The following is a 20,623-nucleotide window of genomic DNA, read 5'->3' as shown; positions in this document are numbered from 1 at the left end:
TTGTTGGATAAATATTCTCTAGTTAAGGTTCTGGGAAATGATTTGCTATATAGAATTGTTTGTTATATTAAAAGACTTCATTGTAGTAAGAGAAACATTGTTACCTTGGCTAATTCACCAGGATATGGAATTGGTCTGGAAGAGAAATACTACATGGAAATCTGTCTTCCTAGATAGATTTTCTTCATAGAAAGGTGCTCTTTGGTGGTAGTCTAATTTCAAAGCTAACATTTCAAAGAAAACAGTCTCATTTGTATCATTGAATACAGTAGTTGGGTAATTACCATGTGTAAAAAGACTGAATGTAATCATTTTACATACGTAGTCATGTTTGCAGTTATTTTTAATGTGTTCTCTTTTAAATCTTATTCTGTGATTTATATCCATTATAATTATTTACAGACAAAATAATATTTTAGAAGTTAAAGTACTTTAATTTTATTAAGACCGATTCAGTGTATCCATCCGCATTTCCTTTTTTAAATGCCGTATTTTTAAGCATTCATAAAACTCTTGGGTACATTATAGAAGTAATTAAATTTCTGAATATAACCCTAGGATTTATATAGTAAAGCAGCCTAGGGTCAGCAATGTCCCCAGAGGACGTTTGGCAACATCTGGATACTTCTTAATAGACACAATGGAAATGCATCTAACATATAGTGGGTAGAGATGCTAGTAAACATTCTAAAACACACAAAATAGCCCCCTGCAGTAAAGAATTATCTGACCCAAAATGTTATCCGTGCGAAGGTTGAGAATGCAAAGTGCATGAAGGTTGAGAATGCAAAGTGCATGAAGAATATTCTGCTCTTGACTGACATCTAGTGAAACATATAAAAATAATAAGTAAAGCTGTAGATTGAGATTAAGCATTTAAATCAGTTACTGCTGATTCTTATTTTTCCACTGTTAGGAAATTCACAAATAAGGAACCTAGGGAGATTATATGATTTATTGGTATTGAGAAATTCTAGCTGAGAAAGAATGGAATGTAGTAAATTCTTAGCTGAAATGTTTTATCTCCTTTATCTTTCACTTTTACATTCCTGATTTAATATTTGATAGTTTTCTATCAAAATCTTTCTTTTGATAGTTTTCTGAATAAATGTTGAATTACGCATGTGTAAGACTTTTCGTGTTTTAAAAATATTGCCTAAAATCATAGACTTTCAGAGAAAAAGAAGACCTTTGTGGTTTAATCTGATTCCCTCATTTATAGAGATGTAAAAATTCAATTTCAGGAAGAATGAGGTGATCTAATCCAATGTCCTGCAACTTGTTAGTGCCAGATCTTGAACTGGAGCTCACAGTTCCTGACTTCTAGTGGACTATTCTTTCAGGGTGAGGGAAAGTTATTAAGTATCCTTTGGATTGTGTTTGAAGCTTTTATGTTTTCTTCAACCAAATCATGAATTTTAATACTGTGAAATTGTTTTTTCTTTAGAGAGAATATATATACCTGTATATGTGTTTTAAAATAAGCTTATATGTATTTTCTATGTCTCATGTTTCATTTAATTTTTATTTGTAAATGTTATGCCAGTTTAAGCATGAATATTTCACATTTTTCGCAGGCAACAACACCTCCAAATCAAGGACGTCCAGATTCTCCTGTCTATGCTAATCTACAAGAACTGAAAATATCCCAGTCTGCTCTCCCTCCGCTTCCTGGGAGCCCAGCAATTCAGATTAATGGGGAATGGGAGACTCATAAAGACAGTTCAGGGCGTTGTTATTACTATAACAGAGGAACCCAGGAAAGAACCTGGAAACCACCTCGTTGGACTCGGGATACAAGCATAAGCAAGGGAGAGTTCCAGAGTCCAGGAGACCAAGAGGTATGAATAATTAAGGAATCAACAGTGGCTTACCAAACTTTCTCTCTTTTCATTATTCAAGTCCAAGGAAGTGAGTCGGTTTGTTTCTTGGTATTGAAATGATAGAACACTGAAATCTCTAAGCTATTAAATGTTCTTTCCCAGTTTCATTATATTAATGCAAATTCTAATATCTAACTAATAGACAGAAGCTAACCTTATAATGTGTTTACTAGTTCCTGAATTAAGTAATTTAAAATTGCTTAGTACCAGTGGCTTTCCTCACATTATAGAAGATACCAATATAGTTACTGTTATTGCCAAATCAGGGATGTTTTTTAGAAAAAGGAAAGAAGGGGCACCTGGGTGGCTCAGTGGGTTAAGGCCTCTGCCTTCGGCCCGGGTCGTGATCCCGGGGTCCTGGGATCAAGCCCCGCGTCGGGCTCTCTGCTCAGCAGGGAGCCTGCTTCCCTTCCTCTCTCTCTGCCTGCCTCTTTGCCTAAATAAATAAAATCTTTAAAAAAAAAAAAAAGAAAAAAAAGAAAAAGGAAAGAAAATATACGATGTGACTTAGCCACATAAATAAAAACAAAGTTATGAACTAGTTAAAATAGACTCTTTTCTGTATTGGTTTGCTGTGACTACTGAGATGCTTTTCAGTTTCAGTCAGAGGTGCAAGATCACTTTTTATTTATATGTAAGGAAAATAAGTATAATGTAATTCCTTTGCTATAAATGGGCCATCTTGTAAAGTATGACTGTTTAGTCTAAAATCATTACTTTCTGTATCTAGTGTTCATACTACTACTCCCCCCCACCCCAACCTTTGTTTCACCTTTACCTGCACCTTTTAGAGGGTGGTACAGTGAACTTGGCCAGCTATGTTTTGAGAGGCAGTCATGTCAGAGGTCTGGAGAGATTCCTTGGGACCATTTGGACATGCAGGAGAGGTAGAACTGACAGAATGGAATTAAATCTTGCTGTTGGATAGAGGGAGGCCCCTATGCCTGCATAGGACACACTGCTCTTACAGAAAGCATGTGGAATAAAAACAATTCCAGTTAGGTAGGAGCTGGAAAAATCAGGTGGTGCATCCTGTATTTAGCAGAATCAAAAAGCTTTTTGTAGTTAATGACTCCTCTTGTCCTATTTTTCAGTTGGTTATTTATAGCTTTGGTTTGGTGATAACTTGTACTTTTAGTGTTCAAGAATGAGATCGAGAGTAGTGAGAGAAATTTGTTCTTGTGTTACTATAATAAGAAAAATGTTGAGAAAGTTATTTGAATTGTAGATCTAGAAAGATATCAAATTACATTGTCTTGTATGTGAATAATAAAGTAAAAATCTAGTAATTTGGAAGAACTAGAGAGAGTTCAATTATAGAATAATTTAAGGAAATTTAAAGTACAGCAACTTTAAGCATGCTTTTTAGCTTTCCATATTAATAAATAGATGAGAGTGATTTGTATATCAGAATCTCTGCTTACTTGGCCTCTGCACAAATTGTTTAAAAATAGTTAATTACAAAGTGGCTAGAGCACATTTTCTAATAATTTCTTGAGAAAGGTTGCATATAGGAGGTGGTACTGAGACTTTGTATGTGAAAAATGTTTATATTCTGTGCTTACATTTAATTGGTAGCTTGCTGAGTATAGAGTTCTAGGTTGGAAATACCTTTTTCCTCACAGTTGGAGGGCATTTTGAACTTCCGTGTATGGTGATACGGATCAGCTGCTTGCCAGGAGTCTCCAGTGTCAAGACCATTAGGTCTTTCTTTTAGACTACTCAGTCTTCACTCTTCACAGAAGTCTTAAAATCTGCCAGGAAAGTCAGGGCTGCAGCCTGTTGGTAGTCAGTATTAGTTTTGCTTATAGTCCCTCAGTCTCCTTGTTTCTGTTTGGTACCTTGTGTCCCAGTTGTGCTTCTTGTCTTCCAAATCAGAATCTTACTGTTTTTCTCTCATAAGATTTAATGAATTCCTGTACTTCAACTGAGAAAAGGGAAGGGTGCACACCTAGCAAGCAGGCCTGAAGGAAGGGGATTCTGGCAGTTTTAGTCCTCATTGCAGTACCCCTGCCTTCACCCCTAGTTCCAGGAGGACCTAATACTGTCACTTCCTGAGCCATTTGAAGATTCTGCTCTGTAAAGTGGTTGGATTTCGCTTCCCTCTCCAAGTCCACAGCCTCCCTCTGCCATTTTAGAATCTGCTTTCTTTGTAGATGAGTTAGTTTTTGTTCATTTGCTTCTCAGCTTCCAGAGTTTTGTGATTGCTCACATCTTGCGTTCTCCCTATTCTTGGTAGTATAAGTCTTTTAAAACATATTTCAGTACTTTTAGTGGGGTTTGAGAAGGGGAATAAGTGTTAACTCTTCCATCTAATTCAGAGCTTATTATTTTAGTGGTTATCCTAGAGCAATGGTTCTCAACTGGGTACAGTTTTGCCTCCAGGGGGACATTAGACAATGGGGACATTTTTTTGTTGTTAAACTCAAGGAGGGCCACTGGCATCTCGTGGGTAGAAGCCAGAGATGCTGTTAAACATCCCGTAATACACAAGATAGCTCCCACAACACTCATCTGGCCCTAAATGTCAGTAGTGCTGCTGTTGCAAACCCTGCCGTAGAAATGTTAACGTGCATACTCACCAGAGCCTAGTCAGCGTCCTCTCGCTCTTTAGAGCCAAGTGAGAACTGTATGTGCCATTTGCTATTGTTGTCTTTTATTTCTGTTTTTAGCCCCCTTATTGTTGTACATGGTGATTCTTAAATTCATCCTCCTATTTGGCACTCCCCCCCCCACAGTCCTTTATGCAAATCAGATTATTTTGGATAACTTTTATCTTGGATAACTACTGTCTTAAGCACATACTTTTGAATTTTTTTAGTGAGGATTTGTTAGTGATAGAATCTTAGTTTAAAATTTAGTGATGATGTTAGTGATACAATCTTAGTTTTTGTCTAGAAATTTATTTTTCCTTGTTTTTGAAGAATATCTTTACTTGATATACAGTTCTTTTTTAAAGGATTTTTAAAAACTTACTTATCTGACAGAGCACAAACAGGGAGAGGGAGAAACAGATTCCCTGATGAGCAAGGAGCCCAACCCAGGACCCTGGGATCATGACCTGAGCTGAAGGGAGTCAGTCAACCAGCTAAGCCACCTAGGCGCCTTTTGATATACAGTTATAAGTTGACTGCTTACTTGTTTGTTTTTTCCTGGTTCACTGAAGATCTTATTCTCCTGTTTTCAGGCTTCCATTGTTGATGTTGGAAATCAGCTGTCAGTTTGATTTTTCATTCCTTGAAGAACATCTTGTCCCTTCTGGCTGGCAGCTTTTAAGATCTCGTATCTGTAATTTTTCTATAATATGATTAGGTGAAGGTATCTTATTTCCTGCCCAGGGTTTTGTTGGGCTTCTTCTTTCTTTTTTTATTTTATTTTATTTTATTTATTTGAGAGAGAGAGTGAGAGAGCACAAGCAGGGGGAGGGGCCAAAGGACAGGGAGAAGCAGGCTCCCCACTGAGCAAGGAGCCCAACCAAGGACCACCCTCCCACCCCCATCATGATCTGAACTGAAGGCAGACTCTTAAGCGGTTGAACCACCAGGTGCCCCTTTTGTTGGGATTCTTGAACTTGAGGAGTCCTATCTTTGATTAGTTCTAGAAAATTCCTACTTGTCTATATATAGCCTCTGTCCCACTTTCTGTTTCCTCTCATTCTGGAACTTTGATTAGATGAATATTTAATCTGCTTGCATTGGTCATGTCTTTTGATTTCCCTTTACTTGTGAATTTTATCTCTGTTTCTCTTTGTGCTTCATTCTCAATCATTTTTGATGTAGTTGTTGTTCATTATTTTTGATCTTTATTATTAAACCAGTCCTTAAATTTTATTTTTTTTTTAAGATTTTATTTATTTATTTGACACACACAGAGAGAAATCACAAATAGTGAGAGAGGCAGGCGGAGAGAGAGGGAGAAGCAGGCTCCCCGCTGAGCAGAGAGCCCGATGCGGGACTCCATCCCAGGACCCTGAGATCATGACCTGAGCTGAAGGCAGAGACTTAACCCACTGAGCCACCCAGGCACCCCAGTCCTTAAATTTTAAAAACATCTTAGTTTTTATTTATTTGGGAGAGCTTCTCATCTTATTACTTTGGAAAGTTTTAAGCCTAAAAAACAGTATAGTGAACATCCACGTACTAGGTAGCCCTTCATCTAGATTTAACTGTTCTAACGTTTTGCCACATTTGCTTCTTCTCTTCCTCCTTCTACCTCCTAGTAATTTCTTTTCTAAACCATTTGGATTAAGACAACATAATAATTTTGTTGTCTAAGTATAAGGATGTTTTCCAGCAAAACTGTTGTCAGTTTTTGGTGAAAAATTATCATGCCCAAGAAGTTTAATATTGATATGTTATTTAATACACAGTTAATATTCAGTGTTTCTCACTTGTCAAGTAATGTCCCTTATAGTTTTTTTTTCTGCACTGAAAGACCCAGTGAAGGATAATGTATTTCATATCTTTCTTTAGTCTTATTTTGTATTTAATTTAATTTATTTTTAAATATTTATTAGCAAGAGAGCCCATGAGTTGGGGAGAGGGTGAGCTGTTTTGGGCAGAGGGAGAGAAGCAGACTCTGTGCTGAGTAGGAAGCCCGATGTGGGACTCAGTCCCAGGACCCTGAGATCGTGACCTGTAAGAGTTGAATTAGTCTGCTTTTCTGGTGACTGTTAATCATGGTGTTTTGTTTCACATCATGTCCACATATGTTTTATTTATTTATTTTTAAAGGTTTCATTTATTTGTCAGAGGGAGAGAGAGAGTGCACAAGCAGGGGGAACAGCAGGCAGAGGGAAAAGCATGTTTCCCGCTGAACAGGGAGCCCAGTGTGGAACTTGATCCCAAGACCGTGGGATCATGACCTGAGCTGAAGGCAGACACTTAACTGACTGAGCCGCCCAGGTGTCCCTGTATGTGTGTTTTAATATGTGACTATATATAGTGCTTAGAAATTTTTATATATAGGAAGTCTTTAATGCTCGGGTTGAAAGCTTGTTCTGTCAGAGAGGATTTGCTTTTGTTTCTGCCAGGAAGCTAGTATCCTGTAAACATTTGAAAGTGAATTTTCAGCTTTAGTTTTTTAGGCCATCTAAGTAGTAGTAATTTAGATCACGTGAAGCCTGGTGTGCGGTTGGGGATTCTCCCATTTCTCCCCACTTATCTGGGAAGATTCCTGTTATTTCCACTGTGTGGAATAAAAGGACAAAACTTATTTCTGTCTCGCTGGTAATCTGAGGGTATACTACTTTGGGGTGTCAGTTCTTTATCACGGGGAAATCCAGTTATACTCCGTACTTTTGGTAGTCTCAATTCCTGTTCCCCAATACTTGATGCCTTGAAAACTAATGTTCTAGTTTGAGGTTTGACACATGCCTTCAAAGAGAAAGCTGGTCATTACATTCTACTTAGTTTTTGACCTCTGAGTATTTCTTAGCCTTTTGCTTTTTGATGATTCTTAAAAAAATTTATGTAATATTTTATTGTTTTAATCCAGGTGGTCATTTCAGTACCTACGTGTCATTGTCCTGTAAATGGAACACCTCTGTAGCCCACTCTATAAGGCTATATTTGCTGCAAAATATATACCGCAAAATTACTGAGTCAAGTACCCTGCTGAATGGAGTTATGAGTATAGCACAGCTAACATTTAGAGAATACTTACCAAAAATAATCTTAATTTTATTTAATTGCCACTAAATAGCTCTTTTCTAGTAGTAAATACCAAGATTTTAGAGGTACCTCTACCTTAAAAAAAAAAAAAAAAAAGATTTATTTATTTGTCAGAGAGAGACTGCACTCGTGAGCGAGCATAGGCAGGCAGAGGTAGAGGAAGAAGCAGGCATCCAAAAGAATGAGGAGCCTGATGTGGGATCCTAGGACCGTGGGGTCATGACCCAAGTTGAAGGCAGATGCCCAAAGATGCCCAACTGACTGAGCCATCCAAGCATTCCATTACCTCTGGTTCTATAAAATAATAAAACATGTTGAGATACCAGAGGTTTCTCTTCATGCAAAAAAGGAACATCTTGGGGCACCTGGGTGGCTCAGTGGGTAAAGCCACTGCCTTCAGCTTAGGTCATGATCTCAGGTTCTGGGATCGAGCCCTGCGTCGGGCTCTCTGCTCAGCGGGGAGCCTGCTTCCCTTTCTCTCTCTGCTTGTGAAATCTCTCTCTCTCTGCCAAATAAATAAATGGAATCTTAAAATTAAAAAGAAAAAAAAGGAACATCTTACTGCACAAAAATTGGGAAATTATGGGAGCATTTTATTAACTAGAAAGTCATGTTTATGAAAATATTGATTTAGTGACTTTGTTTCCTAAATTAATTTTATTATTATACAGGCGTAATTGACATACAGCATTGTTAGTTTCAGGTGTACAATGTAATGATTCTATATTTGTGTATATTGTGAAATGATCACCACATTAAGTCTAGTAAAGAATTTTTTTGTCATGTGAGAAGTTTTAAGATCCACTCTTTTAGCAACTTTCACATATGTAATACAGTATTATTAATTGTGTTTTCCATGCAGTACTTTATATCTATATCCCCATGACTTATTTATTTTATAACTGGAAGTTTGTGCTTTTTGGCCCCTTTCCCAGTGGGTGAACCTGCCTTCTCCCTCACCTCTGGCAACCACCAGTCTGTTCTCTGTATCTATTAGCTTGTTCTGTTTTGAAGATTCCACGTAAGTGGGATCATATGGTATTTGTTTTTCTCTGACTTATTTGACTTAGCATAATGGCCGTAGTGTCCATCTATGTTGTTGCAAATGGTAAAATTTTGTTCTTTTTTATGGCTGAATAATATTCCATTGTATAGATTTCTTTTCTCTGTTTCTAGAAGATTTTATTGTACTGTACTTAAGTGATCTCAATTTAAAAACAAGTCTTGATTTTTAAAATAGGTTTTCCATTTTTAACATTACTCTTACAAAATGTATATAGGTCACTTTACTCAGGGTTTCTGTAAAGTTGTCTATGTCAGTTTTTGTGAACATGTTACTATTAGTATGTTTCTTTTTTCTACAACATTGAGAATCTACACAGTTAAGTGTTTTAGACCAAATTATGATGATAGAAGATATAGTTTGAGTCAGATTTAATTGCAGGAAGTATTTTACCTAGAAGTGATCCTGGAGGGGTCATTTAACAAGAACTCTAATCTCGTAAATATTCGTGAATGAAGTTTAAGTGCAGCAAGCAAATTGCTACTTACATTATGGTGCCTATTGTTTGAAAAAGCAGAAATTAACTTTTGTCACTCTTATTTGCTTCTCTTGTATGTCTGGATTTTATCATGCTTTTTAAAAGTAAAGCATACCTAAGTTACTTCCATACTGAATTTTTCACCTCTCTATTGTTTGAATTTTTTCAATATTATTTTTCCTGTTTTGAAATTTAGTTTCCAACTATCTTTAATAAACATGTGATTGAGGAAATAAATTAGACAAATAAAAGCAATAAATGAGAACATAAAATACAGTATTACAAGACTAGTGACCCCCCCCCAGTTCCACACATTAAAAAAATAATAATTCTATTTATTGAGCACTATTGTTTGCCAGGCATGAGAATTTTCAAGAAACTCAGTCTGAGGAAGTACCATCATCCTGTATTTTGCTTACACATGGATGTGTATATCCATACACACTCCTGTCAGTTTTTAACCTGATTTCAGTGCAAAAGCAGAATTAAATAATAGAAGGTAGCATTTTATCTCTCAGTCTGAAAACATTGTTTTCAATTTTATTATGGTGAATTTTTCCAGGGTTATATCATTGTGATAAAATAACTATTATTAATTTCCCCTTACCATGTAACATTGTACCATTTGAAAGACTAACAATTTGTGAATTAAATTTTCAGATATAGTCAAGATATCTTAGTGTGCTTATAGCTATTACCGTTTATTGTTTAGATTTGCAACGGCTGCATATGTGTGTGTGTGTATATATATATATATATTCAAAGAAGAAAAATCCTTATGTTTCTGACTATTTATAGCTTCTTTCATCAGAAGAAAACTACCACAGCATTTGTTACAGCCAGTCAGATAGTCAGTGTGGTTCTCCTCCAAGGGGTTGGTCAGAAGAGTTGGATGAACGTGGGCATACCTTATATACCAGTGACTATACTAATGAAAAGGTACATTTTTTTTTCTCGTCTAGTTTTTTTGGGCAGAATCCTTGCATAAAATAGTCTTGTTCTGAAGTTTTAGTAGTATTTAAAAAACGCATGAAAATATTCTTTATTGTAATTCTGAAATCATGCCAGTTGACAACATGAAAACTCATTATGTAACTACTGATTCATGGTTTTAAATTGCTTATAATTACAGTGATTTTTGTGGTGTCAAAACCATCTAAGACAACTTTTTAAGAGTAGACCTGTTGAGTGTCATTCTGTTAAGACTTCGTCAGTAAATATATTACTCTATATTTTTCTCAAGGAATGGTTTTTAAGGAATAGTTTTCTCAGCATGTGTCACTATGATATACCACCTCACTTTCTATACTCCTTTTTCTTTTATAATCAAGTTATGTAAAACAAAAACCATGAATCTAGTACTTTATGATTAATTAGTTCGGGAATGCATATTGAAATTTTATGTATTAACATCTGATATCATCAGAGAAGATAACTGATTCATTGTGCTTGCTTTAATTACTTCACACTCGAACATGACACATTAGTTTTTCACAATTAAAATCATATGTTAAATTAGCAGTACTTAGTCTTTTGCTCCTCATAGTCCCTATATTATATCATAGGAAGTTTTATTATTAGTGTTACTTAAATGATATTGAATGAGGAATGTGTTGGCTACAGGAGGTAATTCCTAAGGGTTTGCACGAAGTTTGGCTTACATTGTTTAGTAGTTTTATATTTGAAGATTTAAAAAATATTCTCTTTTGTTCTTTTCCCAACCTTGTTTTCAAGTGAGTGTGACCCTGTGTCCAGTATATATGTATATCTGTGTGTCTTTATGTTATATTTTCTTGTGTTAAGTGGTGCTTCACATTGGAACTAGCTTGATACTGGAAGAGAGAGGAAATAAATTCACATTTAATATTGAGTGTATTTACTTTTACCAAACTTAAAATAGAAATCTATTAAAGTTTGTAAATTTTTTTTTGCGGTGTTCTTGAGGATGTAGAAAAAATTTTGTTCATAAGAAAAAGATCTAATATCTCCAGTTGTATAAGCTTAAACTCACTTTTACTTAAATTAAAAAAAAAACTTTTTTTGTTTTCTGTTGTTGTTGTTTTACACCTGTTTTGTTTTTATAGTGGCTCAAGCATGTTGATGATCAAGGTAGACAGTATTACTACAGTGCAGATGGATCTCGTTCAGAATGGGAATTGCCAAAGGTAATAAACCTTAACATTGAATTTATATTTTGAAATAGTAGATATAATAATATCTGAAAATGGTCTCAGCAGATTTACTTTAAAATTTTTATTCAACTTTTAAAAAGCAGAACATTTTTTTCGGAATTCATTGAGAATCCTTTGGCTAAAATACTCTAAGATGTGTATGATCTTTGCTATATAATACTGATAATTCCTATTCAAAAGTTCTTTTGGTTGAAATCAGTTTTTCCATCATTCCTGGAAATAAGAATTTCCTTCAGTGCCAATAAGGCCATCTTATATCTAGTCATCTTGCATATATTGAATTTTTGAGGTTGGTCTTAACATTTAATCTTTTTTTTTTTTTTTAAGAGAAAAAAGTGACTCAGTATTCCAGTTTATTCTCATATGTGAATATGTGTTGTAATTGTGTCAGTCATTAGCAGCATGTGCTGATAAAATCTTCTAGGGTCTCACTGGGTCTGTCTTTTTTCAGATGAGTACATCAGGGCTCAGTTGATCTTAAGGCAGTGGGCTTCAGAGTGGTTATGTGCTTGTCACACTATTAGTATTGAGATAATTTTAAATGATATCTGAGCAAAAGTTTAAATTTTAATTGGTAGTTAATTTTGATGTTTTAGAAAATGACAATGTTAGCAGACATATCTGTAGTGTTAGATAGACTTTAATTTTTTTAAATTAAAAAAAAATTTTTTTCTTAAATTTTATTTTTTATAAACATATATTTTTATCCCCAGGGGTACAGGTCTGTGAATCGCCAGGTTTACACACTTCACAGCACTCACCATAGCACATACCCTCCCCAGATAGACTTTAATTTTTAAAGAAATTTGTCTTTTTGCCAAAGTAAACCAATTTAAAGAAAAGTACTCTTATTATAAAGATACATGGATATAGAAAAAAATCACTAGATGTTAATAACTTGAAGGTTGGAAAACACTGTCTAGTAAAGTGGTAATAATTGTGGTTTCTTCTTATGTGAATGTTACCTGACCTCTATTTTATGAAATTATAAGGTTTGATAGTGTAATAAGTGTATTACATAAGTGTAATAAGCTATACAGTGAGTACTTGATTATTTAGAACACCTTTGTGAACTGTCTTGAGCTAGTAGCATAAGAACTCCATTATAAATCTGACAGCTTTTAAAATGCCAAGATATCAAGGAACAATGTAGGGCTATAATGTAGGGCTATAATACAAACTTGACTCAGGATTTGGGGGTAAGGGGTGAGGATAAAGGAAATAATAATTCTTTTAGTTAATTTAGCTATCAGGTACAGCCCCAGAATTTTCTTGTGTTAAAAAAGCCTTGTCAGGGGGCACCTGGGTGGCTCAGTGGGTTAAAGCCTCTGCTTTCGGCTCAGGTCATGATCCCAGGGTCCTGGGATAGAGCCCTGCGTCGGGCTCTCTGCTTGGCAGGGAGCCTGCTTCCCTTCCTCTCTCTCTGCTTGCCTCCCTGCCTACTTGTGATCTCTGTCAAATAAATAAATAAATAAATAAATAAATAAATAGATAGATAGATAGATAGTCTTAAAAAAAAAAAAAGCCTTGTCAGATCTTCAAATAAGCATTTGTATTTACATATTTTACACGTATTTTAGCATGTATTTTACACAAGTACTTTCTCTTTTGCCCAGCTCAGCAGAAGAAACTATTTTTAACCATTTTTTAATACTTTGAAAATGAGAAGTTGTATTAAAATTTACATGGAGACAATAGGATTGTTTTTTGAAAATAATGCTGTTTGCAATATAACATTAGTGTTAATGATGATAACTTCTATATTTTAATTTCAAAACTCAACATACAAAGAATTATGAAGACATTATCACATTGTGGGCTTTCTTTTTTTAAGGCTTAATTTTTTTTAGAACAGTTATAGGTTTACAGTAAAAGTGAGAGGAAGGTATAGAGATTTTTCATATATCCCTGGTTCCTACACATGTGCAACCTCCCTCATTATCAACATCACTCCCCAGGGTGGTATATTCTTTACTAAGGATGAACCTGCATTGACAAATCATAATCACCTGAAGTCCATAGTCTACCTTAGGGTTCATTCTTGGTGTTGTATATTCTGTGGATTTGGACAAAAGTATACTGACATGTCTTTCATTATAATATCATACAGAGTATTTTCAATGCCCTGAAGATCCTCTGTTCACTACCTCCCTCAGCCCCTGGCAGCTGCTGATCTTTCTGTTGTCTTCATGGCTATGTCACATTCTGGTTTTGTTTTTTTTTAAAGATTTTATTTATTTATTTGATAGCACAGGCAGGGGGAGTGGCAAGCAGAAGGAAAGGGAGAAGCAGGCTCCCACTGAGCAGAGAGCCTGATGTGGGGCTTGATCCCAGGACCTTGGGATCATGACCTGAGCTGAAGGCAGAGGCTTTAACCCACTGAGCCATGCAGGTGCCCTGTCACATGGTTTTTATTTAAAATTAACCATAGATAATATTTATCTAAATATATATATATATTTAAATATATATATATCTAAAAATATATATCTAAAATAATACCAAGAATAAGTAAAGATCCAAATAAAAATATATTAAAAATGCCATAAATTGCTCCTCACATATTTCATGGATAGAAGTTTTCTATTATCACTCTTTAAAATTATGAAATATAATTCAGTAAAACATTCATGGGTTTTTTTCCATTTTCGTCATTAATTAGTACTTTTGGAATCTGATTCTTCAGATAAAACCATATTTACCTTTTAAACTTTGAAGTTGTACCAACCCCTTGGAATCCTATAGTATTTTATAAACCAGAGAATAGCAGTTGAATGATACTGTAGTAACAGTTAGGGTTTTTTTTGTTTGTAAGGTGTTTAGCTTTGTTTCATTGTGGTTTTTTTGGGAGGGGGTTGATTGTTTTACAAAGAATTAGATATGAAATGGCCTAAATTTCCCTAATTTAATTGTCTTTTAATAAAATGTTTTAGTGGGAAATAATATTCCAAGTTTAATATGATTATTATCAACTTTTAGTTAATCTTATTAATAAGATTAACAGTATTTTTATTTTAAATGTACTGGGAAGACATAGAATACATCGGCTCTTATTTTTTCAAAACTGGTACCATTTACAAATAAAATCCTATTTAGTGATTAAATTGGAAAGAAAAATCTTATGGGTAGTGGGAGCCAAAATACGTAATACCTATGTGCTGGGAAAGGAGTATGTTTTTGGTATATAACTGTTCAATATTGAAAACTGTGACATTGACGGAGCTATTGGGCTTACAAAATATGAAATCTGATTTCGACTTAAAGATACCAAAGGAGGGACTTCTGGATGGCTCAGTCGGTTAAGCCACTGCCTTCAATTTTAGTATATGTGCTGCCGAAGCGAGCACAAGCCACTACCTTCAGCTCAGATCATGATCCCGGGGTCCAGGGATTGAGTCCTGCATCGGGCTCCTTGCTCGGCAAAGAGCCTGCTTCTCTCTCCGCCTCTGCCTGCCCCTCTGCCTGCTTGTGTGCTCTCTCTCTCTGACAAATAATAAAATCTTTAAAAAAAAAAAAGATACCAAAGGATATATCTGCTGAAGGCTTAGGTCACTGAAAATGATTTAGACTATAGAAAAATATTTTATTAATATAATAATTACATAATTTAAACATACTACATTTTTCTAACAGTTGACAAATTCCAATTGTAGCTCTTGTCAGTTCCTCACCATTTGAGTTACAGAGGAATCTTTTGTTGTATTGCATCTTTCTTCATAGTAGTTTCTGATTGCCTGGAGTAATGGGATCGAACATAAGACTTTTTTTGAGCCATTTGTCCCAGGTCGGGGTCCACTGAAAGAAGAGGCTTCCCAGATGACCCAATACAAGGAGTAATTTGGAATCTATACTTAACTCATAGCTTAAAACTCTGTTTGTTTTTGTATTAACTCCTATACTTTCCCTGGTCAGAAAAATTATAGGTTCAACATTAAAATACCTACTGGTGGAGATGTCCTGGGTGAAAGAAAGAAGAAAGGGAGGGGACTGAGTCATATCAAAACCTTTCAGGGTAGTTCCACAATAGTGGAAATGGGTCATTTGGAATATGTGGAAATGATCATTGTTGAGCCATTTAGTGGTATTATCTCATTTTCTGCCATGATTTGCCACTTAGGATAAAGGCAGAATGGGTAGTTTTTTGAATTTCTAATTAAATTGAATGTGAGGAGAAGGTTGGATTTGGGTATAGTGGGAATGAGGAAATAAGGCAAAATGTTTTAGAACCTCTACTTAGTAAGTCCAAAATAAGTCTCTCAGATGGTTTTGTAACTCCCAGTGCAGATATTAGAAACTTAGCGATTGTTTTTTGAGTACATCTTTGGTGGTCAGCATTGTATAGATATTATCATGAAATCAAATGCACAGGGCTTGGTCTTTATCCTCAAGGAGTTTGCTATAAATCTGGAAAGCAGAAGCGTGTACATATGTAACAGCTAAGTGAGACAAAATATGTACACATATACATTTATGCATACCTGGCTATAGATTGGGTATAGGTGAAGGGAATCATAAAACTGGACTAGAGGAAGCACTGGGGTGGGTGGGGGGGGGAGGGGATAAGGATGAATGAAAAGAGAACAAAACAAAATATCTCCCACTCAAAATGAGTCTGGTATTCAAAATTCCAAGTAAAACATATGAAGAACCCAATGCTAATATAAACTTGAAAAAAATCTAAGAATCAGAACATTGTACTCCAGTTGAAATTAATTTTGTTAATAACTTAATACAGATTTTAAATAATGTTGTAGATGTCTGGAGTTAATTGAAGGCTTTCATTTAGAAAGAACAAGAAGGGCAACCCTCTCTGGTACCCTCCCTCTTTGGGAGCTTTGCGCTATCACTCAGTAAACTTTGCTGTGCACCAAAAAAAATAAATGAAAAATAAAAAGAACAAGAAATTATGAAAAATAAAAATGGGTGATATCTGAATAGGTGAATATGATAAAAAATAGAAATATTCCAGATGAAAAAGCTAGTCATTGGAATTAACAAGTATAGTCAGTAGTGTAAACTATAGACAGAAGGGCAGAAAGATAACTAATACTAAAGCATAGTTAAAAGAAATGGAAGATGGGTGGGAAGTTTCCTGTATTCATAAACTAGGATTTCCAGAAGAGAAGAATGGAGGAAAGATGGGGAAATAATATCTAAAAATATGATTTCTAGGAATTTTCTAAAATTGAAGGAAGGCATGAGCATATAACTGGAAAAGATGCCTTAAATACTGACCAGGATAGGCGCCTGGGAGGCTCAGTGGGTTAAAGCCTTTGCCTTTGGCTCAGGTGATGATCCCAGGGTTCTGGGATCGAGCCCCAAGTCGGGCTCTCTGCTCAGCGGGGAGCCTGCTTCCTCCGCTCTCTCTCTCTCTCTGCCTGCCTCTCTGCCTACTTGTGATCTCTGTCTATCAAATAAATAAATAACAACAACAAAAAAATTAAATACTGACCAGGATAAATTAAAGTAAATTTATATGTTGACAAATTTTCCTGGGTGTGCAGAACTTCATTATAGGGAGACAATTATAACAGCTATCAAAGGGTAAAACACCAGATTTCCTGCAGTGGTAGATTGCATCATTGGGTCCATTCTTTAGCCATTCCTGTATCCGTGCTCTTTGATGTTTACCTTTGTAGAGGCCTTCCACTGTGTGTGGGGGTATATTCTGCTGTTACCTGAGTTCAGTCATAATGACTTGCTCTCCCTGATGATTTGTTAGTAAATGTATCACAAAGTATAGTATTGAAATGGGCATGTGCACCAAAAAATATAATTAAAAATTAAAAATTTAATTAAAAATTTAAAAATGAACAGAGCCTCAGAGATCTTTGGGAAAATACAGAAGCTCTAACATTTCATTGGAGTTCTTAGAGGAAGAGGAGTATGAGGTTGAAAAATATTTGCAGAAAACAATGTTTGAAAACATCCCAAATTTGGCAAAAGACCAACAGAAATCAAGAAGTTGAGCAACACCTAAAAAACAGGATAGACCTAAAGAAATCCACATCTTGACACATAGTAGTCAGATTTCTGAGAAGTAAAGACTTCCCCTTTCGTTCCCCCCTAAATAATCTTGAAAGCAGCTATCTTGAAAGTACCTATAGGGTGATAATGATTTGAATGGCAGTGGATGTCTTACCAGAAACCATGAAGCCAGAAGGAAGTGGTATAACATTTTTCAAATGCTGAAAGAAAAAACTCTAAACCTATAATTAATTGTACATCCAACAAAAATGTCCTTCAGGAATGAAAGTAATAAAGACCTTTTCAAATGAAAGTAACTTAAGAGATTTATTACCAGCATCATATTTTCAAAGATTTGCTATAGGAAGTCCTTCACACAGAAGAGAAATGATAAGAAAACATTAGGAATGAAGAAAGTACAATGGAAAGGGTGAATATCTGAGGACACTTGTCTTGAGTTTTAAAAATTATGTTTGACATTCAAAACAAAAATTGAAACATTTCTGAAATAACTCACTGTAGGTAGAGATGATACTTACAACAGCTGTATACCATAAAGAGGGGAGAGTGATATAATTGTTGGTAAGATTTCTGCATTTCACTTGAAATAGTGAAATATTGATACTAGTAAACTGTGATAAATTAAGCATGTGAATTTAATCCCTAGAACAAGTACTAACTAACCAGCCAACAAAACTCAAGAAACTATAGATAAAATATAATAGTAAAAACTTTTCAAATAGCCCACAGGAAGGCAGGAAAAGAGAAACTCAAATGAATAATAGGTTAGAAAACAAATAAAATGGCAGACGTGAATCCTAACATATATAATTACATTAAATATAAATGGTCTAAATGCACCTTTAAAATTTTTTCAGAAACAATAAAAAACCATGACCCAACAATTTGCTTCCATAAGAAAATCACTTCAAATGTAATGTGATATTATATCACGCTCAAGGTTATTTGTCAGATCTACAGTAAATTTCATACTTAATTGTGGGATTATAGGAGCTTTCTCATTAGAATTAGAAACTAGATTTGAACTTTTTAAAATCACCGCTTCTGTTCAACAATAAAGTAAAAAAAAGTTGAGAGGAAAGGTACAGTTGTTTTAATTATTAGAAAAATCAAGAGAATCTACAAACTCAAAGCTGTTGAGTTGCTGGATATAAAATCAACATAAAAACCTACCCATTTCTTGGGGTGCGTGGGTGGCTTAGTTGTTTAAATGTCTGCTTTCAGCTTGGATCATGATCCCGAGGTTCTGGGATCAAGCCCCATGTTGGGCTCCCTGCTCAGTGGGGAGTTTGCTTCTCTCTCTGCCTCTCTGCTTGGCTTGTGCTCTCTTTCTCACTCACTCTTTCTCTCTCTCAAATAAATAAAATGTTAAAAAAAAAAAAAAAAAGAAACTACCCATCTCTCTAATAAAAAGTTAGATTTGAGCTGTGACAGAAATAAAGATCCCCTTTTCATTACCAGGAGTAGCAACAGGAAGAAGTATGACTAAGAATATGCCTATTAAAGGTTTGTAAGATCTTTTTTTTTCCCCCCAAAGATTTTATTTATTAGCAAGAGAGAGCGAGCTCATGCTTGCGAGCATGAGTGGGGTGAGGGGCAGAAGGAGAGAGAGAAGCAGACTCCCCCCTGAGCAAGGAACCCGAAATCATTACCTGAACTGAAGGCCAGTACTTAACTGACTGAGCCACCCAGGTACCCCAGTTTGTAAGATCTTAAGAAAATTTCAGAGCAGAATTGAAGGATGTAAAACCTTAATAATGATGCAATATACCATTATGATCTTGGATTGGGAGGCTCAGTGTTATAACAGTGTCCGCATTAATCTGTAAATTCACTGCATTTCCATTTACTTTCTCCTTCTCCATGTTTTTGGGAACTGATGCTAAATTTTATTTACAAACAAAGGTCTATGAAGAACTAAAGTATTCCTGAAAATGGGAGGTGGGGTGTGTGTGGGGTGGGGTTCTTGCTATGGTGATTAAGATGGGATAGTAAGAGCAGATGTACAGAGAAATAAACTAGTTGAGAAATAAACCAGAATAGAAAGCTCACATGTAGCATTACATATCAGTGGGTTAAGCATGGAGTCTGGAGTTTGCAATAAATGTTGCTAAGATTATTTATTATTCACATGAAAAAAATGTAGTGTAGCTCTTGACCTCACTTCACACTTAATGATTAATTCCAGGTAGATGAGAGATATAAATGTAATAAGCAAACTTTAATGTTTACAGAAGGATATATAAAAAGTATCTTTGACTTCTTAAAACTATAATCAGGGAAAACTATAAAAGGAAAGATAGATGTGATTACATCAAATAAAACACTTTCTAATATAAAAAGTACCATCACAAAGGGGAAAAGCTGAGCTACAGACTAGGAAAAGGTATATTTAACTCATGTAGCTTACAAAAAGGCTTTGAAGTTAAAATACATTAAGAACTTCCTGGTCCTTTCTGTAAGACTAGAAGAAAGCCCAGTTGAAATTGTGTAAAATACGTGACTAAGCAATAACCAGAAGAGGAAATACATGAAATAAGTATGTGAGAAAATGTACAAATTTACAGGTAATCAGAAAATGTAAATTAAAACAACGAGCTAACATTTCACTTCTCACATTTTTTTTTTTTAAATGTGTGTGTGTACTTAAGATTTTATATACCCGAATGCATATAAATTCAACAGTAGCAACTAGGGTTGTGCAAACCAATCTGTTCTGCTGGTAGAAATGTAAATTAGTACTACCACCTTAGACATGTCCATTTATAGCAAAATTATTAAATTATACCTATTTACAATGTAATATATATAGCAGTGAAAATATGAGTTAGAACTGCATACTCATCAGCATGGAATATGTTTTTTAACTAACTTATTGAATGCAAGAAGCAAGTTGAAAAATGATGCATGTGGTAGGACTCCATTTATATAACTTTTAAAACTCCACAAATATGTGTATTTATAGATAAATAAGTATGTATCAAAGTGTGATTACAGTGATGAACACTGAGTTGTATGGTGCTGCTGGGGAAAGAGGGAGAGGAATGGAATCTGGAAGATGTATTCAGAGGGGATCTAATGTGTCTATTTTTTTTTTTTTTTTAAGATTTTATAATTTATTCGACAGAGAGAGATCACAAGTAGGCAGAGACACAGGCAGGGGTTGGGGGAGGGAAAGTAGGCTCCCTGCTGAGCAGAGAGCCTGATGCGGGGCTCTATCCCAGGATCCTGGGATCACGACCTGAGCTGAAGGCAGAGGCTTTAACCCACTGAGCCACCCAGGTGCCCCTCTTTTTATTTTATTTATTTATTTATTTATTTATTTTTATTAAAGTTACCTAAAGCTA

At 35.2% G+C, this 20,623-nt stretch overlaps 1 protein-coding gene across 1 annotated transcript in view; it reads left to right on the top strand.

The window, feature by feature from the left end:
• The window catches only part of LOC111155566 (Rho GTPase activating protein 12), a 108,094-nt gene that overhangs the window by 47,394 nt on the left and 40,077 nt on the right, over window positions 1-20,623 (top strand). Inside the window, exons 4-6 of the mRNA XM_022515807.1 lie at window positions 1,578-1,841; window positions 9,895-10,035; window positions 11,181-11,261. Of these exons, the coding sequence (XP_022371515.1) occupies window positions 1,578-1,841; window positions 9,895-10,035; window positions 11,181-11,261 (486 nt within the window). The remainder of the gene's footprint in view (window positions 1-1,577; window positions 1,842-9,894; window positions 10,036-11,180; window positions 11,262-20,623) is intronic.

Source organism: Enhydra lutris, unplaced genomic scaffold, assembly GCF_002288905.1.
Source record: "Enhydra lutris kenyoni isolate GAN:26980312 unplaced genomic scaffold, ASM228890v2 scaffoldscaffold42, whole genome shotgun sequence".
NCBI classification, from domain to species: domain Eukaryota; kingdom Metazoa; phylum Chordata; class Mammalia; order Carnivora; family Mustelidae; genus Enhydra; species Enhydra lutris.
This window is presented reverse-complemented; position numbering and strand designations above follow the sequence as displayed.